Source organism: Scyliorhinus canicula, chromosome 3 (genome assembly GCF_902713615.1).
Source record: "Scyliorhinus canicula chromosome 3, sScyCan1.1, whole genome shotgun sequence".
Classification (NCBI taxonomy): Eukaryota; Metazoa; Chordata; class Chondrichthyes; order Carcharhiniformes; family Scyliorhinidae; genus Scyliorhinus; species Scyliorhinus canicula.
In genome coordinates, this window is record NC_052148.1 from 26,566,425 (window position 1) to 26,592,583 (window position 26,159).

At 43.6% G+C, this 26,159-nt stretch overlaps 1 protein-coding gene across 1 annotated transcript in view; it reads left to right on the forward strand.

Annotated features, from left to right (window-relative positions):
• suclg1 (succinate-CoA ligase GDP/ADP-forming subunit alph) overlaps positions 1–26,159 on the forward strand; it is a 78,321-nt gene that overhangs the window by 9,441 nt on the left and 42,721 nt on the right. Inside the window, exons 2-3 of the mRNA XM_038793232.1 lie at positions 21,216–21,322; positions 23,264–23,380. Coding sequence (XP_038649160.1) covers positions 21,216–21,322; positions 23,264–23,380 — 224 coding nt within the window. The remainder of the gene's footprint in view (positions 1–21,215; positions 21,323–23,263; positions 23,381–26,159) is intronic.

Consider the following 26,159-nt stretch of genomic DNA (forward strand, 5'->3'; position numbering starts at 1 on the left):
CTGCTCTTATGATTTAGTTTGCAGCATTACATTAATAATTTCTCGGGCGGCATGTGGCCCAGTGGTTAGCACTGGGACTGCGGCGCTGAGGACCCGGGTTCGAATCCCGGTTAAATTGCCCCTTAATTGGAAAAAATAAATAAATAATTGGGTACTCTAAACTTATAAAAAAAATATTAATTTCCTGGTTCCTTAATTTAAAAAATATGTGCATTTATATAGCATCTTTCATGACCACAGGACATTCCAAGCGCTTTGCAACAAATGATGTGTTGTTGAATTGGAGCCACTAATGCAATGTAGGAAACATGGCAGCCAATTTGCACACAGGAAGTTAGCACACACAGCAATATTATAATCTGTTTTAATAATATTGATTTAGGAACATGTATCGGCCAGGACACTGGGGTGAGCTCCCCTGCTGTTAATAGTGCCAAGGAGTCCACCTGATGGGGCAGTCTGGGCTTTGGCTTAATGCCTCATCGGAAATATGGCACCTCTGACTGTGCAGCAGCACTGCCTTAATACCACATTCGAGTGGGACTTGACACCACAGTCATTGATTCAGAGGGGAGAGCTCTGACCCACCCACAGCTTACATTTTGTGTGCTATATTGTCTACTTTCTATAAAATAAACTTTCTGAATCCTCTTTCCAATCTTGTCTTTGTAATTCAGACCTCTAACCTGGCAACACTTTTCAGCACTGCCTCCAATTGCTTTGGTCACATTAACTTCTAGATCTATTAGTTAAAGCTGCAAATTGACTGGGGTAATTGAAACTTATGGTTTTAAGGCTTGTGATATGATATTTGCGGAACTGCCATCTGTCAACTTATACTAGTTCTTTTGCACTCTTTTGCACTTTGTAAACTATTGACCTAATAGGTTTCAGCTCTTTATTCATAATAATAATCTTTATTATTGTCACAAGTAGGCTTACAGTAACACTGCATTGATATTAGTGTGAAAATCCCCGAGTTGCCACACACTGCTTCACAGCGCCAGAGTCCCAGGTTCGATTCGCTGGCTGTGCGGGGTCTGCACATTCCCCCCGTGTCTGCGTGGGTTTCCTCCGGGTGCTCCGGTTTCCTCCGACAAGTCCCGAAAGACACGCTGTTAGGTGAATTGGACATTCTGAATTCTCCCTCAGTTTACCCTTCATGTGACTTAAGTAATTGTGAGCTGGAGCTAGATGTATCAAAGTTGAACGAGGGCAAAATAAATGTTTTAGGAATTCTAATGTAGGGTTCAAATGTCATTGATAAAGATTTTTCAAAAATTTTTCAAAAATTGAAGTCAGATCAACAGCTATGCTTTGTTTTAGAAACTGTTTGGAAATGCCAGCATTTATTGCCCAACCTTGATTATCCTGAGAACATGGTGGTCGGACTCCTTGAACTGCTGCAGTCCATGTGGTGTTGGTGCACCAAAGTGTTGTGAGGCAGGGAGTTCCAGGATTTTGACCCATCGACAGCGAGGAAACAGAAATATAGTTCCACGTCAGGATGATGTGTGCCCTTGAGAAGCTGCTGGCGAGCTGGCTTCTTGAATTAATGCAGTTATGCCAACAGTGCTGTTCGGAAGGAATTTCCAGGGTCTTGAACCACTGACAATGAAGGAACATTGACATAGACAGGATGGTGAGTGGCTTGGAGGGGAAACTGCAGGTGTTGGCGTTCCCATGCACCTGCTGTTCTTGTCCTTCTAGGTGGTAGAGGTTTGTGTGTTTGGAAGCTGCTTTTGAAGGTGCCTTGGTCCTATTGTGCATGGTAGAGAGGGAACATGCTGCTCGTGTTCGGTGAAATGAAATGAAATGAAAATTGCTTATTGTCACGAGTAGGCTTCAATGAAGTTACTGTGAAAAGCCCCTAGTCGCCACATTCCGGCGCCTGTCCGGGGAGGCTGGTACGGTGGTGGAGGGGGTGAATGTTTAAGGTGGTTGTCTGCCTGTTTATTTCATTCACGGTTTTCCCACCACCAATTTGCTGTCTGGCGACTGCCTGCGGCTAAACAAGGCTGTCTGTTGCCTCCATATTCTAATTAACCCGAAGTTGAGCTTTCATTTCCCCACCCTTTCCGATACTAAGACTGTGTGACTTCACTTCCAGAACATCGCTTGTCTCGATCTCTGCTCCAGTCCATCTGCGACTGGAACTCTCATCCATGATTTGTTACCACAATTGTTTGGAATATTGCCAGTCCAGTGTTCTTCTGACTGGGTTCCTATCTCTGCAAACTTGAGCTCATCCAAAATTTCTGCTGCCATATTCAACCTTGCAGAATTTGCCTATCACCACTGTGTTCACTGACCTAAATTAAGTCCAGGTCTATCACATCAAATGTATAATACTCAAACTTGTGGGCAAATCTTTCCATGGTTTCACACTTTATCTCTGTAACCTCTTCCAACCCTAAACTCGTCAAAAACTTAATGTTCCTTCAATTTTCGCCCTGTACATACCTGATTTTGTTTGCCCCAACATTGGTGGCCATGTGTTCGCTGTTAATGTGCGAAGCTGTAGGAAGCTGTCTCTGAACCTCGCTTCACAATCTCTTCATTTTAAGTTTCATAATCTTTATTAGTGTCACAAGTAGGCTTACATTAACACTGCAATGCAGTTACTGTGAAAATCCCATAGTTGCCACTTTACGGCACCTGTTCGGGTCCACAGAGGGAGAATTCAGAATCCCCAATTCACCTAACAGCACGTCTTTCTGGAAGAAACCGGAGCACCCGGAGGAAACCCACGCAGACAAGGGGAGAACGTGCAGACTCCACACAGACAGTGACCCAAGCCGGGAATCAAACCTGGGACCCTGGTGCTGTGAAGCAACAGTGCTAACCACTGTGCTACAGTGCAGTTCAAGACCTTTTTTTGTCCAGTAACAAGTTTTACAACACCATGTTGAAATCCAACATGTTTGTTTTTTGTTCATGTTTGTTCATTCTTTTTGTCCAAGCATTTGCCCAAATACCTTGCAATGTGATTCAATGATACTCCTTTGATATATCTTGGAACACTGGGTGAAGGGTGTTATTAAAGCACCCTTATATATATATATATAAAGTGAGTACAGGTGAGAAAAGCTGTTCAGCCCATTCTTCATGCCAACCTGGTGTCGCAGGTGGTTCTGTCTCCATGTGTCTGCTGCCCTTTTCCTTCGAGCTGGTAGAGGTTGTGAGTTTAGAAGATGTTACAGAAGAAGCCTTAGTGAGTTGCTGCAGGACATCATGATACAATGGCATCACCATCACTGAATCCCCTCCCATTAATAACCTGGGGGTTATCATTGACCAGAAACTGAATTGGACCAGCCGTATAAATACTGTGGCTACAAGAGCCGGTCAGAGACTGGGAATTCAGCAGTGATAAATTCACTCCTGATTCCCTAATGGCTGCCCACCATCTGCTTGATTCAAATGAGGGATGTGATAGAAGACTTTCCACTAGCCTGGATGAGTGCAGCTTCAACAACATTCGAGAAACTCAACGCCATCCAGTCCTGTTTGATTGGCATCCAATCCACCACCTTAAACATTCACTCCCGCCACTGCCAGTGCACAGTGGCAGTGTATCCATTGAATATCATGTGGAGTTGGTTGGATTGTCTCTTCTCCAACATGTTTCACGCCTTGACCATGGTCATTGGCAGCTTATTTAACCATTTGGGGGCGTAAAAATTGAGCATGATCATGCGCTTGCTTCCTAACCCCACACCCATCCTGTGGATAGTAATTGGGCGTAGCTGGTTTTGACCTTACTGCTTATCTGTTTGCAAGCTCTGTAGCTCAGCCCTAGCTCAAGCTAGGTTTGGCTAATTTAGCACAGATTGTGAATTGAACTTGGGACTCTGTTGTGCTGTCCAACTGCGGATGGGCAATAAATGCTGGCCTAACCTGCGACACCCACATCCCGTAAATGAATAAAAAAAACCACCAAGGAGATATCAGCAGCCTGGTCGGGCAAAGCCTTTTTAATAAAGTCTGCATGAATAATTTATCACAGTAGCTATGTAATATGTATAAAATCCTGACCAAAAGGAAGCCAATTCTCATTTGTAATAATAAAAGTGAAATACTGCAGATGCTGGAAATCCAAAATAAATATAGAAAATGCTGTGAAAACCCAGCAGGCCTGGCAGCATCTATGGAGAGAGTTACAGGGTAAACATTTCGAGCCCCTATAGCTCGAAGCACATTTGTACCATTTGCCGTCTTGTCTCCTTCACATATTTGACCCTGTTCTATCCTAAGGGTGTTGGCTCCTTGCTGGGGTCTTTCTCAAGCATTGCCCACATTGGCAGCCTGCTGGTAGACAGTTTGATTCTGGAGAATATTGCAGCCAAACCCCCAAGCTGTTCTTGCCCAAGATTACTTCTCAAATCTGGCTTAGTATTTCCAGAGTGAGAACCCTGAACAATTTTTCCTTCCCTCACCCATGTGATTGAGGTGAACTGCAACAGTCCCACTCCGATGGGTGAGATCAACAAACATTGTAGAGATTGACAATTGAAGCTGGGGGATTTCTGATCTGTAGATCCCCACCATTCCATTAGAGTTTTTTAAAATCAGTTCGTATATGTTTTGTTCTCTCTCTCTCTCTATCTCTCTCTCTCTCCAGCTCATCATCTTCTCCAAGGCATTTCCCGGTCGATGGATATCTTCCTAAATTTCTGTTTCTGGGTGGGCGTTAATACTTCGACTCTTTCTTCAATACCTTTTGTATATTCAGTGTTTGAAAACTGATCTGATCCAGGCTCAGTGTAATGGTTTGACCTTGCTATTTGATCCTCTCCTCTGATACCTGTTGTTATCCACATTGCCGACGCATTTTATATTTCTCGTGTACAATATCTGAAAATTGTTTTTCTTTTGTTGGACAGAATAGTCCTGCTTAGCCAACACCAGCTGCTAACTGCATTGGAAAAAATCATTAACAGCCTTTTGACATTAGAGAATATTTCTATGCAGGTGAAATGCTACAAAATGGATTGCTGCGGCAAAGCAGATATTGAAGAGAAATTGTAATCTTGTACTTGGACCTTCAATATGAAAACCAATACTACTTCTATAACCTATGTTGATCCCTTACCTCGCGCAGTAAACAAGAAATTAAATGAGATTTAGGTTCAAGAGACAGTCACTGGGGCTTTAATACTGCAGGAATTTTTAAATTTGGTATTTCATGTTTGCAAGTATTGCTATGATAACCTGTACACTTCTTGAAATTTCTTGGATCGCGGATAATAAAACTTGCGTAAATTCATTGAGTATTACCGATTCATCTTCGAGCAAAATCTCCAATATCAATGCACTTTTCTTAATATTAAAGAGAGGCATCCTGGAATTGTCGAGCAAAGCAGGAGTCCTTTGTATTGCGCTGGTTCCTTAGTGGAACTATCATAGATTATCATAGAATTTACAGTGCAGAAGGAGGCCATTTGGCCCATCGAGTCTGCACCGGCTCTTGGAAAGAGCACCCTACCCAAGGTCAACACCTCCACCCTATCCCATAACCCAGTAACCCCACCCAACACTAAGGGCAATTTCGGACACTAAGGGCAATTTATCATGGCCAATCCACCTAACCTGCACATTTTTGGACTGTGGGAGGAAACCGGAGCACCCGGAGGAAACCCACGCACACACGGGGAGGATGTGCAGACTCCGCACAGACAGTGACCCAAGTAGGAATCGAACTTGGGACCCTGGAGCTGTGAAGCAATTGTGCTATCCACAATGCTACCGTGCTGCCCTATGATAGAAACTATGACAGAAACCTACTTTATTATAGGTAATAAAGGGTTAAGGGAGGAAATGATTTAGTGCATATAGTAAACCAGGACAGCAGAAAATGCTGAGATGCTGAGAGCATGAGAAAGATCTGATAAAGGTAGTCAGTATTCAGACTGACTATTCACATCGCATTGTTATCATTACTGGGCAAACCTCCCAGTTCTCGAGAAAATGATGGGAAAGCAGGTGGCTCAAACACACCACATTATAGAAACATAGAGAAATCTTCCCATGGCATATTATCTCTTAAAACCTGATGGACAGACATTTTCGGTCAATTATATGAATAATAATTATTTTAATCCAATCACAGTCAGAAAGGGGATGGAGTCTAAAAGATTATGATTTCTTTAAGAGACCAGGAAAAACCTTTTGCGCTCTCTCAGAATTCATTTTAACCTAACCAATGAAACCTATTTCTACTTTGCTTCGCAAACAGCTATTTACTTTCGTTCCAGTTTTGTATCGTGCATTTTGCAAACTGAATTGTACCTCAAATTCGACTCAAACATCTCTATTTGTGTTGGACAAACAACTTTTAAATTCCGTATTCATATGAAATTTGACTTGATCAATTGACTTTGAAACTGACATAAATAAAGATACTCTTGACTTCACTCAGGAAGCTCAGTCTCGAGCTCTGTATGATTGATATATAAGTGCGGCGACACATAAATATATTAACAAAATACAGTTCCCTCAAGCTATCCATTTAGTCCTACTCCCCTGCTGTTTCCCTTTCGTCCTGTAAATTTGCTGCTTTAAGGTTTTTATCCTGTTCCCTTTTGAATGTTGCTATTTAATCAGCTTCAACCACCCTATAAGGATTATAACCAGCTGTTTCCTTTGCCAAACAGTTAAAATCCGTCTCTTCTAGCTCCAATCCTTCTGCCGTTGGCAATAGTTTAGCTCAGTGGGCTAGACAGCTGGTTTGTAATGCAGAACAAGGCCAGCAGCGCGGGTTCAATTCCCGTACCGGCTTACCCGAACAGGCACCGGAATGTGGCGACTAGGGGCTTTTCACAGTAACTTCATACTTGTGATAATAAACAATTATTATTATTAGTTTCAGACAGCACGGTGGCGCAGTGAGTAGCACTGCTGCCTCACGACGCCGGGGTCCCAGGTTCGAATCCCAGCTCTGGATCACTGTCTGTGTGGAGTTTGCACATTCTCCCCAAATTTGCGTGGGTTTCGCCCCCACAACCCAAAGATGTGCAGGATAGGTGGATTGACCACGCTAAATTGCCCCTTAATTGGAAAAAATGAATAGGGTACTCTAAATTTCTATTTAAAAAAAATTATTACTTTCTCCTTATTTACTCCATCAAAACCATTCATGATTGTGGATGTCTCGAGCAAACCCCTTAACATTTTCTGTTTGAAGGTGAACAACCTCAGCTTTTCCAATCTGCCCATGTAGTCAATGTCTGACTTCCCTCATACCAGCCTAGTAAATCTCTTTTTGCAATGCCTTGATATCCTTTCCAATGTGCAGTTCCCAGAATTGAATACACTGGGCTCTACCCAGTGTTTTCCAAAAGGTTTAGGTATAACGTTTTCACATTTGTACTCTGATCCTCTATTTACAAAGCCAGGGATTCTGTGTGCTGCTTTAATGGCCTTTCCAGTTATCCTGCTAACTTTGATGGTTTCTGTACATATGTCCCAGGTCTCTCTTCAACCCCCGTTAACATGGTATTTAAAGATTTCTAGTGCCCCTTAGTGTGGCTCCCTGCAAATTTGCTCTCTGATACTGCCCTTTTATCTCCTTTTGGGCTCATCAACTCAGGATTCATATCCTGATGGGAGAAAGTTAAACTACAAAAAGTTTGGCTAACTCTTTGCCTATGCACAATTTAAAAATTTCATAATTTAAAAAATCTTAGTTAAATCTCCTTTTAGGTATGTCCCCTGCAGTGGGAAAATCCACTTTCCCAAGCCTCTCTTCATAACTGCGGTTTTGCATCCCTGCTAACAACCTAGCAAATCTACAGTGCACACTCTCCATGACTTTAAAGCCCAATCATTGGGGTGCTCAAAATTGCTGAACGGTCCTCGCGATTGACACCAATAGAATGAGAAGTGGTCAACAATTTAAAATTGTTAAGTGTGTGCAGGAAGAATAAGAGAATTTATTTTGACAAGAGACTTGCTGTTTGGAAAATTTTGTCATGTGGCATGGCACAAGCAGAGATCTTTTAAGGGAAAATCGGATGAGTATTGGAAGCAGAAGTTGACGCGCGGCCATTAAGAGTAGCTCTGTGAACATCTTTATTGAAAAGAAAATCAAAAGCAAAATACCAAGGATGTTGGAAATCTAAAATATAAGTAGTAAATGCTGTCCAGCAGATCTGGTCATATTAGGAGAGGGATACAAAGTAAATATTTCAGGGTAATTATAAAGATTTGCATTTATATAGAGCCTTTTGTGATCATTGTCAATGAAGTACTCTTGAAGTGTAGTCATTGTTGTAATGTAGGAGATGTGGCAGTCATCATGGACACAACAAAACATGCTTAGACCGAACAGCAGATTAACGTTTTGGGATATGTGTGACTCTCAAGATCTGGAGTCCTCAAGCAGCTAAAAACGAATTTTAAAAATAGATTCTTTCAAATTGCTCGCCCCACCCCCTCCCCCCCGCGGACCACCATCTGTACAATTCCCCCACCGATCGGTCCACTAGAAGGTGTTCCAAGTTTAAGAGGGCAAAATGAGAAGTTGTGAGTGGATCACAACATGCAAATTGCACATAACTATGATTTAAATTGTAATAACACTAGCTGCTTCTCCATTTTCTTTGATTTCACCCTCCGTAGCTCTGCGCCAATCTCTGCACTGAGAGAGAAAAGCTGCACTTACTGGATATTAAACTAAGAAAGCTGAAAATAAACAAACAGGCTAGTCAGGTCTTTACAGAGAACGAGATAAGCCACGTTTACATGGCAGGTTAATCTGTACATCCTTTAGTGGACCTGAGAATAACAAACGTTTAGTCAGGTTGAGAAAAATAAAGTTCAGTAACCCCCAATCCTTTTTCTCCCTTTTCCATCCTTATTAAAATGCCTCATTGTTTAGTTTTCAGTTTGGAATGAGTATAAATCCATTCTGTCACAAGAATCACTTATTTCCACCTCTAACATCACTCGTCTCTGTCCCAGCCTCAAATGTTTCTGCTGCTGAAGCCCTTATCCATGCCCATGTTATCTCATTCTCCAAATATACTCCAGGCTGGTCTACCACATTGTACCTTTGTAAACTTGAGTCACCTGAAACTCTGCTGCCTGTGTCGTAACTCTCACCAATCACCCCTGTGCTTGCTGAACTAGACTGTCTCCCGGTGACCCAACCTCTTGATTTTTAAATTCTCACCCTAGTTTTCAAATCCCTCCATGGTCTCCCCTCCATATATCTGTGTAAATGTCTCCAGCCCTGCAACTCTTCAAAATCTCTGCACACCTCTGATTTTGGCCTATTTAGCATCCCTGATTTTAATTACTCCACCATTGGTCATAATGCCATCAGCTGTCCGGATCCCAAGGTCTGGAATTCCCACCCTCCACCTCTCTTTCCTCCTTTACAACATGCCTTAAAACCAAACTCTGATAAAGGTTTTGGACGTCTGCCTTTTCTAATATTTTATGCATTAGTGTCATATATTTTGTTTTTAATGCTGCTGTGGAGCACCTTGAGATGTTTTATTACCTTAAAGGCGCTGTATAAACACAAGTTGTTAATGTAAATACAAGTTATCGTTCAGTAAATGCCCAGAATGTTGATTTATTTTCCTTTTATAGGTGCTGTGTATTTCCAATATTTTCTCATTTTATTCCTGCATTTCAGTGATTAATTCTAGCATGTGTTGGGTGGGGTGGATAATTAATTTCAGGTTCTCCTTGGTTCACCTCCTTGATTTAGTTTTTTTAATTCTTTCATGGGATGTGGACCAGCATTTTTGCCCATCTCTAAATGCCCTTGAGAAGGTGCTGGTTAGGTGTACTCTTGAACCACTGCTGTTCTTCTGCACTGTAAATTCTATCTATCAGTCCTTGTGTAAGTCCATCCACGGTGCTGTTACGGAGGGAGTTCCAGAATTTTGACCCAGCAATGACGGAACGGCGATATATTTCCCCAAGTCAGGATGGTGCGTGATTTGGAGAGGAACCTGAAGCTGATGTTGTTCCCATGTATCTGTGGCTCTTGTCCCAGGTTGCAGACTTGGAAGGTGCTATTGAAAGTGCCATGGTGAGCTGCTGCAGTGCATCTTGTAGATGTACACCCTTCTTCCACTGTGGAAATAGTGGAGGGAATGAATATTTTAAGTGGTGGATAATTTGCGCCTCAGTCGGCTGTTTTGTTCTGGATGGTGTCAAGTTTCCCGAGTGTTGGTAGAGCTTAATAATAATAATCTTTATTAGTGTCACAAGTAGACTTACATTAACACTGCAATGAAGTTACTGTGAAAATCCCTTAGTCGCCACATTCCACGCCTATTCGGGTACACTGAGGGAGAATTCCGAATGTTTAATTCCCCTAACAGCTCGTCTTTCGGGACTTGTGGGAGGAAACCAGAGCACCCGGAGGGGAAACATGCAGACACGGGGAGAACATTCAGACTTTTTACTCATCCAGGTAAATGGAGAATATTCCATCATAACCCTGACTTGTGCCGTGTAGATGGTGGACAGGCTTTGGGGAGTCAAGACGTGAGTCATTATTCCAGTCCCGATTGATGTTATAACTGGACGGGAAGATCCCTGAATGGAATCCTGGATCAAAAGACCCTAACTTTTACTTTTTTAAAATAAAATATGGAGGAACAGAGTCACGAGACTGTTGATTAGTTTTAACAACATGAAAAAGACATGCAATTCTCCTTTACTCCCACTTTAGCTTAACAAATACACACAGATTTTAAGATTAACGCAGATTACAAAATACATTGTAAACTCCAATGGTCTCATTAACACACAGAGCCCCTTTTCAGCACACAGGATGACTGGTAAATACATACTCCACTCTGAACCCAAGTTAGTATCTGTGGCTGTCTTTGAAGAATCCCCCCAGATGATTGTCACATGAGAGTTTCCAAACTCCACTCCCAAAAACATGCTTTAAATTATTTTCTCATGAAAATGCTTTTCTTGGCGGTTTCCATTTCGAAATCCAGTCCAGGTTTTACAATTGACACTTTCAAACAAAGCTTCCGTTCCACTTTTAACAGTGAATCCAGTCCAGGGTTTTACATCAACCCCTTTCAGGATTTCTTTGTCTTAAAAACTTCTGCATAAACTCTGAGATCCAGCAACTGAGTTCCATTGTTAACTCCTGTTCCATAGACCAGTAAAATCTCACAAACCTGAATATCATTTCAGATGTCTTTCTGGCATCTCAACCTTCCTCTCAACTCTGTCTTAATAGAACATAGAACAGTACAGCACAGAACAGGCCCTTCGGCCCTCAATGTTGTGCCGAGCCATGATCACCCTACTCAAACCCACGTATCCACCCTATACCCGTAACCCAACAACCCCCCCCTTAACCTTACTTTTATTAGGACACTACGGGCAATTTAGCATGGCCAATCCACCTAACCCGCACACCTTTGGACTGTGGGAGGAAACCGGAGCACCCAGAGGAAACCCACGCACACAGGGGGAGGACGTGCAGACTCCACACAGACAGTGACCCAGCCGGGAATCGAACCTGGGACCCTGGAGCTGTGAAGCATTTATGCTAACCACCATGCTACCCTGCTGCCCCAGTCTTCACTGAACAAATCTCTGTTCTAGTATCTTTAACCTCAGACTTCTTGGAAACTTCTCTTAATTTTTGTTTTCTTCACTAGCTGCTCAATACTGCATGGTATGGGTTTTCTTATAGCAAAGCTGAGAGATATTTTCTGACTCTAGCCTACTAAAACACCTCTGTGAGAGCTGCCTTCTCACTCTACATATTTACAACTTCCTTGGCTTCCATTTAAACCCCAAACGTCAAAGCTTATTTTCCCTTACAAGGCCCCAGTTGTTAAGTCACAAGATTTCTCTGCAGGCATATTACTTTTCACACCATAGCCCTCTAAAGGTAGCACAGTGGTTAGCACTGTTGCTTCACAGCGCCAGGGTCCCAGGTTCGATTCCCGCTTGGATCACTGTCTGTGAGGAGTCTGCACGTTCTCCCTGTGTCTGCGTGGGCTTCCTACGGGTGCTCCGGTTTCCTCCCACAATCCAAAGATGTGCAGGATAGATCGATTGACCATTCTAAATTGCCCGTTGTGTCCAGAAAAATGGTTAGTTGGGTTTACTGGGTTACGGGGATAGGGTGGAGGTGTGCGCTGAGTTAGGGTGTTCTTTCTAAGGGCTGTGCAGATTCGATGGACCAAATGCACTGTAAATTCCCCCTAAACCTCCTGCCCTTCACCTTGAACTTGTCTCCCCCTTATGACTGAAGCTTCATCTACGGGGAACAGATGCTCCCTATCCATCCTGTCCATGCCCCGCATAATCTTGTACACCTTGATCAGGTCGCCCCTCAGTCTTATCTGATCGAGCGAAACATATATATAGACAAAGTCAAAGATGCAAGACAATGCTTTGAATGTGAGCATTTGCCGATAATGAACTCTTTACAGATCCTGAGATAGGGATAACCCCAGATTAATGAGGTGCGAATTGTCTCAAGCCAGGGCAGTTGGTAGGATTTTTCAAATCCAGGCCAGATGGTGGGTGATGAATGTAATGCAACATGAATCCAAGGTCCCGGTTGAGACCGTACTCATGTCTGCGGAACTTGGCTATAAGTTTCTGCTCGGCGATTTTGCGTTGTCGTGCGTTCTGAAGTGCTGCCTTGGAAAACGCTTACCCGGAGATCAGAGGCTGAATGCCCTTGACTGCTGAAGTGTTCCCCGACTGGAAGGGAACCTTCCTGCCTGGCAATTGTCTCGCGATGTCCGTTCATCCGCTGTCGCAGTGTCTGCATGGTCTCACCAATGTACCACACTTCGGGGCGCTTTGGAACTGTTGATCGATGAGGCATGTGCCGATCGTGCAAGGGCATCTTTCAGCGTCTGTAGATGTCTGTTATGCTTCTCCTCGTCTGAGCAGATCCTGTGAATACGAAGGGCCTGTCCATAGGGGATGGCTTCTTTAATGTGTTTCGGGTGAAAGCTGGAGAAGTGGAGCATCGTGAGGTTATCCGTGGGCTTGCGGTAAAGCAAAGTGCTGAGGTGACCGTCCTTGATGGAGACGAGTGTGTCCAAGAATGCAACCGATTCTGGAGAGTAGTCCGTGGTGAGTCTGATGGTGGGATGGAACTTATTGATGTCATCGTGTAGTCGTTTCAATGATTCTTCGCCGTGGGTCCAAAGGAAAAAAATGTCATCGATGTATCTGGTGTATGACGTCGGTTGAAGGTCCTGTGCGGTGAGGAGGTCTTGTTCAAACTTGTGCATGAAGATGTTGGCATATTGAGGTGCGAATTTGGTCCCCATAGCTGTTCCGTGGTCTGGATGAAGATCTTGTTGTCGAAGGTGAAGACGTTGCGATCCAGAATGAAGCGGATGAGTTGCAGAAATGCGTCTGGAGATTGGCAGTTGTCGGTGTTGAGTACTGAGGCTGTTGCAGCAATGCCGTTGTCATGGGGGATGATGGTGTAGAGTGCCGAGACGTCCATTCTCTTGGATGAAGACAGATGTGAAGTATTCGTTCAACACTCTGTCAACATCCTCTGGCCCCACCCATAGATTGCTCCTTTAGTCCCTAATGGACTCTAATGTCAAGTGGAGATGGTCTCTTGGAGATAGTCAGTGCATGGTTCTTGTGGCGGGAATATCACTTCCCACTTATCAGTCTGAGTCTCAATATTGACCAGATCCTGCTGTGTATGGACACAATTGTTTCAGTATCTGAGGAGTCGTGAGTGATGCTGAACGTTATGCAACCATCTGATTATATTCCCACTTCTAACCTAATGATGGAAGCAAGGTCATTGATGAAGCAGCTGAAGATGGTTGGGCTGAGGACACAACTCTGAGGAACTCCTGCAGCAGTGTCCACTGACTTGGGGGATTGACCTCCAACAACCAGAACCATCTTAATTTGCGCCAGGCATAACTCCAACCAGTGAAGGTTTTCTCCCTGATTCCTCTTGACTCCAGTTTTGCTAGGGCTTCTTGATGCCAAACTCGGTCAAATGGTGCCTCAGGGGCAGTCACTCTGAACTTATTTCTGGAGTTCATCTTTCCGGCCTATTCCTTTCCTATTTGGACCAAGTCTACAACTTGGCCAGGAGCTGCATGGCCCTGACAGAACACAAACAGCAATTTTCCATATTGCCAGGTAGATGCCAGTGTTGTAGCTGTATTGAAACAGCTTGGCTAGCGGTGCACCGAGTTCTGGTTCACAAGTCTTCAGTACTATTTTCTGAATGTTGTCAGGGCCCACAGCCGTTGCAGTATCCAGTGCCGTCAGCACTGATTTTTGTTATCAACAGTCTGTTCAGATTTTGGAAGCACACCATGTGTGTTGCCTGTTCTCCCTGGGTTTATGTGTTCCCTAGTTTCTGGCTTCTGTCAGCTCAACGAGATATTAACAAGTGAATCCACTCTCCATTAGCTTAAAGTACTCCTGCAGTACTTCCATACCTGTGCTGGCTCAAAACTACCCAGTTGACAGTGGGTGTTGATCTGCCTCACTTTTATTTGACATCTCATCTGGTCTCCCTGCAGCTTCATGCTCATCCCATCGCAGCTGAATGACAGTAATGACTATAGACCTTAGTGTGTGGTGTTTGATATGACTGCAAACGCTGTAACCTGGTGAATAGACAATTCTGCTTAACCATTTCTCAAGAGAGCCGGGAGATGCACATTACGCACATTTTTTCCTTTCTTTTACATCCTTCAATTACTTAATTTTAATAGAGAGTATAGTCATTTTTTTTAAACCTAGGTGGACTGGAGTGGTCTCTGGACATTTCAGTGCCTCTAGTTTCTATTTTATTGTTTTGTTCCATTTTATCAATGAAAGATTTCCCCCTCATTTTCCTTGAGGCACTGACTTTTGCTGGGGCATATTACACGGGCACTGAGCACCTATTAATTTTTGTTCTGTGGCGATTAATTGAGTCATCAAATATAACACCACAGAATCTTGGACCAGAGAGCATAGTCTCCGAATACAGGCGTGCTAATTTAAGACTGAGATGAGGAGGAATGTTTTTCTTCTCAAGAGGATTGTGAGACTTTGAAACTCCTTGCCACGCAGTGCTGTGGGGGTCAGAGTCCTTGTGTATATTTAAGGCTGAGATAGATTCTTGATCAGTAAGGGAATCCAGTGTTACGGTGTTGACTTCTTTATTTCTATGTGAACCACAAGCTGTTTCATATATTGACCGAATGACCACACAACTAGTGTATTTATTTATAACACAAGACTTATTTCTATATGTAATGATACAAGCGACTACGCATAAACAAGACCCAATAACGAAGATGACTTTTACTTAACGTCGGGGTGACCGGCTCTGTGCGAAGGATAGGGGGCGGGATTCTCTGACCCCCCGCCGGGGATTTTGCGGGGGGCGGGAATCACGGCGCGCCGGTCAGCGGCTGCTGGCAGCGGCCCCCCTGGCGATTCTCCGGCCCGCGATGGGCCGAGTGGCCGCCCGTTTTCGGCCGGTCCCACCGGCGTATGTTACACCAGGTATTTGCCGGCGGGACCTGGCTGCGGGACGGCCTCGGGGGGGGGGGGGGGGGGGGGGGGGGGAGGGGGGGGGGCGCAGGGGGATCTGGCCCCGGGAGGTGCCCCCACGGTGGCCTGGCCGGCGATCGGGGCCCACCGATCTGCGGGCAAGCCTGTGCCGTGGGGGCACTTGATTCTTCTGCGTCGGCCGCTGTGGTCCTCCGCCATGGCCGACGCGGAGATCAACCCCCTGTGCATGCGCTGGGATGATGCCAGCAGACGCTGATGCTCCCGTGCAAACGTCAACTCGCGCCGGCCGGCGGGGGCACTTTGGCGCCGGTTGGCGCGGTGCCAAGCCCCTTCCCCGCTGGCCGGCGGGGCTCAAACCACTCCGGCGCTGGCCTAGCCCTGAAGGTGCGGAGGATTCTGCTCCTTTGAGGCGGCCCGACGCCAGAGTGGTTCACGCCACTCCTCGGCGCCAGAGTTTCCCGCCCCGCCGATTCCCGCAGAATCCCGCCCAAGGCCTTTATCTGTGGCCACGTGGGCCGTTTGGAAGTCTTCAGGTTCGTCTCGCTGGGCTCGTCCTTCAGGGAGTGATCGCGGGTCCTTGAACTTGGCTAGTTGATATACTGCAATTGGTCGCACATAGGCCGGTCCAAAAGAGACCGATCCCTAATGCGCAGGGCTTATAATCCTTCTTCTCTTTCATGCCCTTATGCGCGGTCCTACATCTAGCTCCAATGGATCGATAGGGTTTCGATCACCCTCATTGATCCTGGCCAATTAGGGGGCGGATACCTCGGTGGCTGGGCGGGTCCCAGGTATCATTGTCCCAGGCAAGTAGGCCTTTCCAAATTTCCTGCTACTGCTGGAACTCCTAAATTCAAACTCTATTGTACTGGAGGAAATGGTGATTGACTTTTAATAGTTGCAAGTTTTGGTCAGGTCTGGTTTCTTTGCGCAATTCACAGAGGCTGTGTACTTGCCTGTGTCCAAGTTGACCACCAATTGCAGGTGGCTATTTTAGATGGCTGCAATGGGGAAAGGGCAGGAAATGTGGACGTGAGGAATGTCAGATCATCCATGACCCTATTGAATGGCAGAGCAGGCTCGAGGGGCCGAATGGCCTCCTCCTGTTATTTCTTGTGGTTTTGTGGTCCTACTTTCATGCTCGCCTCCCAAATTCTTTTGTACTCTGTTTTCCAAGTAATTATCTCATTCCCTTACTAGATGCTTTTGTGATTGTCTTGAGTGTGTACCCTGTAACACCTAATGATGTTGACAATCTCTTGAAGCTTTTCTGCTCTTGTGAAAGGGAATTCCAGTTGTGGAAGTCTCCCTTCATAAATGTTAATGTCACACTAGCCACAACATCCTTGTGAATCTGGGCTGTACCTTTCCATTGCTTTCATACACCTTCCTCTGATAGAGTACTCCAAACTGCACACGGTGCTCCCAACTGAGCAGAATGCCTTGTATAACTTTGACATTGCATAATTGTTTTAGTATTCTATAGATTACACAGATACAAAAGCAAAGCTTCTGTTTTCCTTTTGCAGGAATATATCTGCTTCTGCTGCCTTATATAGCGATCAGTGTTCTTCCAGAATATTGAAAACCTTGACTCTAATTAAGCGTGCCCTTTCTTGGAGGGATCACTTGTGAGTTATAGCGCCTCAGCTGCCGCTGTGCTAGAGATGAGTTAACTCCGCTTAGACTGGGCATCAACTTTGGCACTATCCTGGCGTACATGGACCAGTTGATATGTGAGGTTGTGCATTTACTGAGCTGTAGCGAATCGCTAGCAGACTGTATTGAAGTTGGGTCTTGCTGGTCTGTCTAACTGAATTCTGAATTGCTACGGTAGCTTCACAAGATTCTGAGAGTGTAACTGGAAGTGGATCCATAACCTGACCACGTTGGATTGAAGCATTGATGTTTGCATTATCACTTGGGCATTGTTTGTTGGTCCCATGTAACCCTCCGCAGACTGGACACGGTGTGTACATCTGAACCTCCGTTCTCTCTCATTCTTTCACGGGAAAGGGGTGCTGTTGACAAGGCCAGCATTTTGTGCCCATCCCTAATTGCTCCTGAACTGAGTAGCTTGCGAGGTCATATCAGAGGGTAGTTAAGAAAATTAAATTAAATGAAATGAAAATCGCTTATTGTCACAAGTAGGCTTCAAATGAAGTTACTGTGAAAAGTCCCTAGTCGCCACATTCCGGCGCCTGTTTGGAGAGGCTGGCAGGGGAATTGAACCGTGCTGCTGGCCTGCCTTAGTCTGTTTTCAAAGCCAGCGATTTAGCTCTGTGCTAAACCAGCCCCTGGAGTCAACCATAATGCTGTGGACCTGGAGTCACATGTAGGCCATGTAAGGACAGCAGATTTCCCCTCATAAAGGACATTAGGGACTAGATGAGTTTTTGCAATCAGCTTTCAATTCCAGATTTTAAAAAAGATTTTGTTTAAATTCCATCATCCTCCATGGTGATTTGAGCCCATGTCCCCAGAGCATTAACCTGGGCTGTAGAATTACCAGCTCTGTGACATTACCACTGTGGTACCATCTCCCCAATAGTTTGCAGTCAGTCCAGCTGTGTGGGATATTTCTGACATCAGAATTCAGTGCTTTTCCCTCTTGTGTCCAACAAAAACAGTTTACAAAACAGGGTTGGGCCACCTCTCGTATAGAAAGTCAATCCATTACAGAACCATAACATGAAATATATAGTGCCGAGAAACAGGGTATTCAGCCCAACTAATCTGTGCTGATTTTTATACCCTACTCCGGTCTCCTACTATTCCACCTTCCTCCTGTCAGCCTTTAATTCCCTTTACCCTCATGTACTCGTCAAGTTTCATTTTCAAAGCATCAAAGTTGCTTGTCCCAACCACTTCCTGTGATAGCAAGTTCCATTTTCTGAATAAATCCATTTCTTTTTTACCCTTTGGACAGAAAGAAACTATTTTCTATTTTTTGTGATTGTCTACCTTATTGGCAAGTGAGTAACCACAAGAATTCATCGTGTGGAGAGTAGGAGGTGCAGATAATGGGCAACATTTGAAAATAAATTTAGAGTACCCAATTCATTTTTTCCAATTATGGGGCAATTTAGCATGGCCAATTCACCTACCCGGCACATTTTTTGGGTTGTGGGGACGAAACCCACGCAAACACTGGGAGAATGTGCAGACTCCATATGGACAGTGATCCAGAGCCAGGATCGAACCTAGGATCTCGGCGCCGTGAGGCAACAGCACTAACCACTGCGCCACCGTTCTTACCTGATAATGGGTAACATTTTGTGCTATTCCTACGTTTAACATCAATAATGAGTCCTTGCATAAGAATAACTGAAACAGTTGGAGTAGATTTAGGAGAAGGTCGATGATGGATTTCCTATGAAATAATTTATTTAGACCTTCAAAACCTTGTATAAAGTTCTGCATGGAAGATTTTTAATTAAAAAGGGAACCATGCAAATTAAGGGTAGAACTTAGCACCTGATAAAAGTCAGTTTAAAGATAGGGAACAGAGTGCTAGTGAGAGATGAGAAGCACGGACAGGGGGGATGTTAAGTGGGTTACTGCAGTGTTCAGTGCTTAAGCTCCTGTTGTTTCTACACTATACAAATGACCTGCATGCTGAAACTAATAGTAATAGGCTTGTCAAAACTTCAACACTAAAGTGGGAAGACAGTGGAGATAGAGGTTGCAGTTAATAATTTGCAGAAGGATTTGTGCAACTGGGGAGACCAACGACAAGTGGAATTGAGTACTGACAAACGCAAATTACATTGTACGTTTGGGAAAGAAAAATGTACCCAACTATGAATAAGGAACAAATCGGATAGGGCAGTCAGGCAAGATCTGAGGAAGGAATAGGTCTATGAATAAAAATAGCTGAATACTAGAGAGGGATAGACTTCAGACAATTCAATGACATTTTCTCAACTCATGGCTACTCTTGGAATTGTGGCTCTTGACGGAAAGTTAGTAACACTGATTTAAAGTTATCATGTTATAAATTACAAACTTAACCAGGGTGTGGGAAGAGATGTTAAAAGTAGCTTCCATTTTTAAATTATCCTCTCTGTTTACAAATCCCTCCACGGCCTTGCTTTTCCCTATATCTAATCTCCCTATTCAGTCCTGCGTCCTTTGCACTGCCTCAATTCTGCCCTCTTGCACAATGCTCAATTATTGGCAGCTATGCCTTTAGCTGTGATGCCTGAAACCTCTTGATCTCTATTTAAGGCACTCCTTAAAATCTCTTTGACCAAACTTTTATCTGAAGGCCTTTAAAAAAAATAAATTTACCCAATAATGTTTTTTTCCAATTAAGGGGCAATTTAGCATGGCCAATCCTCCTACCCTGCACATCTTTGGGTTGTGGGCGTGAGACCCACGCAAACACAGGGAGAATGTGCAAACTCCACACGGACAGTGATCCAGGGCCAGGATTGAACCCGGTCCTCCGCGCCGTAAAGCAGCAGTGCTAACCACCGCCATCGTGTCGCCCTGAAGGTCTTAATATCTCCTTATATGAATCATAAAAATGTAAGAAATCGAAGCTGGAATGGGTCAAATGATGCCTCTACCGTTCAGTAACATAATGACTGAACTTCTACACCTACAGCACTTTCTCACCTTATCGTTTCATTACCATAGTGCCCCAACCCTATCAATCTCCGTCTTGAATATATTCAATAAATGAGACTCCACAGCCCGCTGGGATTGAGAATTCCAAAGATTCGCAGCCCTCTTGAGTGAAGAAATTGCTCCCCCTCTCAGTCTAAAATAGCTGACCCCTTGTCCCGAGACTCCAACTTCTGAACACTCCATCCAGGGGAAGCAGCCAGTCAACCTTAGTTGTCAAATTGTATTGGACAATACTCCTATGAAGTGCTTTGGGATAGTTTGGTTTTCTGTATAAAGATGCTATATAAATGCAAGTTGTTTGTTTAAATGCAAGCAAATGCATTTGTTCCTAAGTTTCTTTGACAAACTCATATGCCCTCAATGTTTCTCAAGCAAGGTAAATGAAGATGGAGCATTGACACATTGCTAGTTTCAGTATCCCAGAGCAATTTTGAACTCTTTGCACCCTGCGCATTACGTTTAGCTGTTTATCTTGTGTTAATAGTGGAAATGTACACTTATCCCACAGGGGATTATTTGTTTCTGTGATGTCTGTACTGTTTAATACAATTTTGTAGCTAATTTCTTTGGTGTGTTAATTATTAAGTTTCTTTCATCATTCAAAACCTTGTTAAGATAGGCTTATAAAGTTTATAAAGACTTATGAGTGAGAGATAAACCTATATCTGACTAGGACCGAGATCATCACTTTATGCATCAAATTATCAAAGCCTAAATGATGCCTTGGACTCATTTTGATCAGCTGGTGATGGTGTTTGGTGGGGGTGGATTGCAAAATCTCAGAGGAATTTCCCCAAATTACTTTTCAAAATTGGCCTGGGTTTTTAATTAGTTTTTTTTTGCCTCTCCTAGGAAATCATATAGTTTGAGGTGGGATAGAACATCTTTGTATCGTGTTGCTGAAGGCTATATGTGAGCAAAGCTGCATGTAACCAGAGGGTCGGCTCTTGACTGTCATTGGTGTTGTGTGAATTGGCACTTTGCCACCGGACCTCCTTGAGTCCGTATAGCATGTAATAAATCAGTGCAAAAAAAGACTTGTGTTGCTAACATTGGCCTTTTATTAGTTGCAGTGGAGCGGAGTGGAGTGAGACACTGCTACGCCGGCTCAAGGCAAAACCTCTACATAGACAAAGCAACAAAGGTCATTTGCCAGGGCTTTACTGGGAAGCAGGTGCGTCTTGTTTGCATTCAATCTGTCTGAAATTAGTGTTTTAACTTGCCAGCTTTTATTCCTCATTCATAACTTTAATTTTGACACTTGGCATGCGAGTTTGTATCATCTTTGGACCAGAGTATTGGCATTTTCACAATGGCGAACTGCCCTAAGCTTAAGGCAAATCAATGAATTTTAAACCTAGATTTTCTTGTGTGTGGTGACATGTGTTCAAAGCCCACCATGTAAGTTGGATATTAATTGATAAAATCTGAAATAGGAAGCTAGTCTCAGTCATGGTTGTAACAACCCATCTGGTCACTAATGTCCTGTAGGAAATTAACTCTGCTGCCTTGACTTGACATAGCCAACGTGTAACCCTAGAGCCACAGTAAAGTGGTTGTCAATGAATTCTGGCCTCCTCAGTGACACCCACATCTCTTAAGAGAGTAAAGAAACATTAGACTGGGGATTGTCCCTGAAGCATTTATTCAGAGCTATGCTTGGCAATCCTTTAATAACTGAGTCAATATCTGTAGATATGTAGGTATTCTAGATTGCTGGGGAAAAGAATTGTGTAAAATGTCAGGGAACTTTTAATTTGTATGGAGATGATTGGGCAAAGTGTTTCTGAGCCCCTGGGTCTGTTTAACAATTTCCACTGTAACAAAGAAGTCAATAATATTGATATATTAAAAATAATTCTGTCCCTTCCACGTTAAAAGGCACCTGTGTTTAGAGCTTTCTTTTTTTTATGCCATCTGTGTCCACTCCTTTCCTGCTTGAGCTACCACACATTTACCCCCTCTTTGTAAAGTAGTTAAATGTAAAATAGCTGTACATCTTCCCTCTTCCATACATGAGTTCATGTCTGCGTTTGTGGCCATTTCCAATTTTATGCAGCAATTAACTTCTGTAATAAGCTCTACTTTAATCGTGAGATGTTGCTCTTTTGTTGCTGAGGATGCTGATGGAACATTGCTGAAGGAAATAGATTTAGAAGTAAAAAGCTCACCCCCACATACTTGTAAAACTCTGCAAAAGAAAATATTTAGATCAGACTGTTTAAACAAAAATGGTAAAATGGATATCCGTTTAATTTAGACCCCGGTGCGTTCAGTTTGTAAGATGATAAATCTTTCCTCAACTTGGTTATTACCGCTTCATAGATTGCGTTTAAGATATTTATTATCAGTTACATTTTTTGTTCATGTTTAATTTAAAGAAATGGATTAGAGCATCGGAATAGTGCTTCTAATAAAATCTTCTCGAGCAGTTGCATAATAAATGTTTCCTGAGCTGTTTATATTCCTCATTCTTTAACATCAGCCATTAAATGTGTCCTTGTGCTGTATATTATCTTGAGAATTGGCTGGCTAAAGGGCTTTTTTTTGCTGTGTTGTTCAAGCAATACTTGGAAACTAAATTACTTTTGTTGTATTCTTTGTTTTTTTTATGGGAAGCTCTGTTTTATTTTACATCCTAATTGCTATTGTGACACACTTGCCTAAATACTGGGCTTGGTGCTCTCGCCGTTTTTGCAAAGCTCCTAAAATCCTGTCTTAAAAGTAGGCAAGTAGAAAAGGACGTTCACGTTCTCCGTTTTAATTGCACCCTGTTCTGCCCTTTCCAGTCTGTTCTGAGTTAGTATGTATTAGCCCGGGGAGCAGTCAGTGCAGTGTGTTTTGCCTCACCTTGGGTTGGATGTAGAATTTTCACACTTGATTGCTCTCCAGTGCTGGAAAGCGCATGCGCATGATTTATAGGATCGTGTTGGGCTCTGAGCTCACTCCCCCAGTACAGTAACATGTGGGTTCTCACTCTTGTAGCTTGCAGATGAATCAGCTTATTTGGCGAAAGTACAGGTGGAGACAAAGTTGGATTGAAGTGCAAGCTGTCGAGTATGTTTGAATGTTAATTGGCTAACTTTTTTTCTCTTTCATTTATTGCATATTCCAGGGAACATTCCACAGTCAACAAGCCTTGGACTATGGCACTAATGTAGTAGGAGGAGTGTCACCAGGGAAAGGGGGCAAAAGCCACTTGAATTTACCTGTATTCAACTCGGTTAAAGAGGTAAATGCAGTCCGTTTAATGCTTTCAGTGGTGACTTCTCACCGAAAAGAATCCTTCTCTGTTTTAAAGGATGTAACAAAAAAAGTGCACAAATGTAAAAATGACATTTGTAAGGTGTGCCAAATTTCTCCAAGTAAATATTTTCTGCAAATGTAATCATGATGAATTGTTCAAAGAAAATATGGAATCAGCACAAAGTCTTGAGCTTTTCAACAAGTTCAGAATCAGTCTTGAACCGCTTTTGGAATACGTCTCTAATTACCTCATTACCTTCTCAAGCTCTAAAGAGAACATGTAGGTTTCAAATAACTTGGATAAGGGTTTAAAAAAATTAAACTTCAACCCAGGGTGAGAAACTATGGGGAATCAAAAAGGAAAATTTCGATGGTGGAAGTGCTGGCGAGTGTGACCATTGACTGGGGGAGCTGATGAGACCATTACATGTATAAAAGTCTTTACTTGCATTCTACTTCTTCAACACTGCCGATGCTGTGCAGTAAGCCCTCGAAGCCACTCCCTGCACTCAAACAGAAAACGTGCACATAGCTCTGCCCAACTAATTCTCCCCTGACAGAAAGACTCCAAAGCCCCTCTTCCTATGCTCACCCAGGAGCCCATTTCCCAAGTTTCCTCCCCTGCTAAATCAGCAGGCAGACCCTTTCTCTGTCACCCATCCAGTAGTTGTTGGTCCCCTTCTTTGGATTGCTGACCTGCAACCCGCCCCAGCTGGATTCCCCTCGCCAGACATTGCCTGAATCCGTGAGCGCACCTCATTCTGGCTGCACCAATACTTCCCCACCCATCCAGTCCAAGACCCAGAACATTACCGCCCCCCCCCCATACCTAGACCCTTACCTTAATTACTCAAATAATACCACGTCCCAGCACCATGGCTCTGATGTGCTCTGCCATAGATGTTCTACCTAGTTGCCGATCCCACAGACAAAATGGTAACCATCGTGATGTAAGCCAATTTACCTCTGTGAACAGGGTGAAGCTGGGGTCGAAAATTAATTGTATGTTATGTACCATTGACCATTGATCGCCAAATAGCTGTGAATTGATTGCAATAGCCACCATTTTGCTTAAAATGTTAAACGCAGTTCACAAAATCTGTGGTGGAAAGTGGATGAATGAAACCCAGTGTGACCCGATAGAGTTATGTGTCAAGAACAACTTGCATTTTTATAGCATCTTTAAAATTGAATTAAGTAAAAGCACTCTACAAAGATGATTAATACAAATGTCAGGAAAAAGTTAACAGGCACCGAGCCAAAGGAGATACAAAACCTTTGTCAAAGAGGTGGGATTTAAGGTGGGTCTAAATGAGGAGAGCAAATTCGAGAGGTTTAAGGAAAAATTTCAGAACGTTTGGGCCTAAATAATTGAAGGCACATCTGGTGCAGTGGGGCAAAAGCAGCGGAGATGCCAAAATCCGGAATGGGGAGCTCTTGAAAAAGGAGGGGGAAGGCTGTAAGGCTGGTGGAAGTTAATGAGAGGAATGGGTTTAACCACAAAAATAGAGTTCCAAATTGGAGGCATTGAAGCATCGAGGTGGGCAGAGGTGATTGGTGAGTGGAACATGGTGAGGGAATGGGTTACTTGCAGTAAAAGCTTTGTCTGAGCTAAGGTTCATGGAAGGCGAAAGATGGGAGGCTGGTCAGGAAAATATTGAAGTAGATGAGTCTGGAGTTGGCAAAGACAATGCCGATGGTTTCAGCAGCATGCAATTTATGGATTTCATTAGTTTCACATGGTGCCTGCTCATTTTAACTAAAGTTTTAATAACAGTTTTGTTTTATCTGAATGCAATTATATATTTTACATACATTGTGGATCATTATGCACTGAAATATTACAGTGAGAGGCTTTGTTTTGTTGATGATGTCCTCTACAACCCTATGCTTCCCAGCTACAAATATTGGATGCCAATCAATTCTTCAGCTATTTGTTAAGATGCATACTAATGCAGGGCAGCACGGTGGTGCAGTGGGTTAGCCCTGCTGCCTCACGGCGTCAAGGTTCCAGGTTCGATCCCAGCTCTGGGTCACTGTCTGTGTGGAGTTTGCACATTCTGCCCGTGTTTGCGTGGGTTATGCCCCCACAACCCAAAGATGTGCAAGGTAGGTGGATTGGCCACGCTAAATTGCTCCTCAAGTGGAAAAATTGAATTAGATAGTCTTAAGATTTATTTAAAAAAAAGAAAGCCCAACAATGTCTCTATTCTGAAGAAGATTTGGCATGTCTGCATCGGCTCTCACAAACTTCTACAGATGTGCCATAGAGAGCACCCTATCCGGCTGCATCACAGCTTGGTATGGCAAACTGCTCGGCCTAAGATCGCAAGAAACTACAGAGTGTGGTGAACCCAGCCCAACGCATCACACAAGCTTGCCACCCTCGCATTGATTCTGTCTAGACCTCCCGCTGCCTCAGAAAGGCAGACAGCATTGTCAGAGACCCCCCCCCCCCCCAGGCTTTGCCCTATTCCAGACCCTTCCATCAGGTAGAAGATACAGAATTCTGAAGACCCGTACATCCAGACATAGGAACAGTTTCTTCCCCACAGCTTCTAGTCTCCTCAATGACTCTCCCTTGGACTGATCTGTCCCCTATAAGAACACTATTCACAATGGCTTATGCTGCTCTTGCTCCTATATTTGCTTTGGTTGGCCCCTCGTTCCGCACTGTAACCAATCACTATTTGTTGATGTACCATTTGTCAATGTACTCTGTTGATTATTCTTTTTGTCTACTGTGTACATTCCCTTGGCCGCAG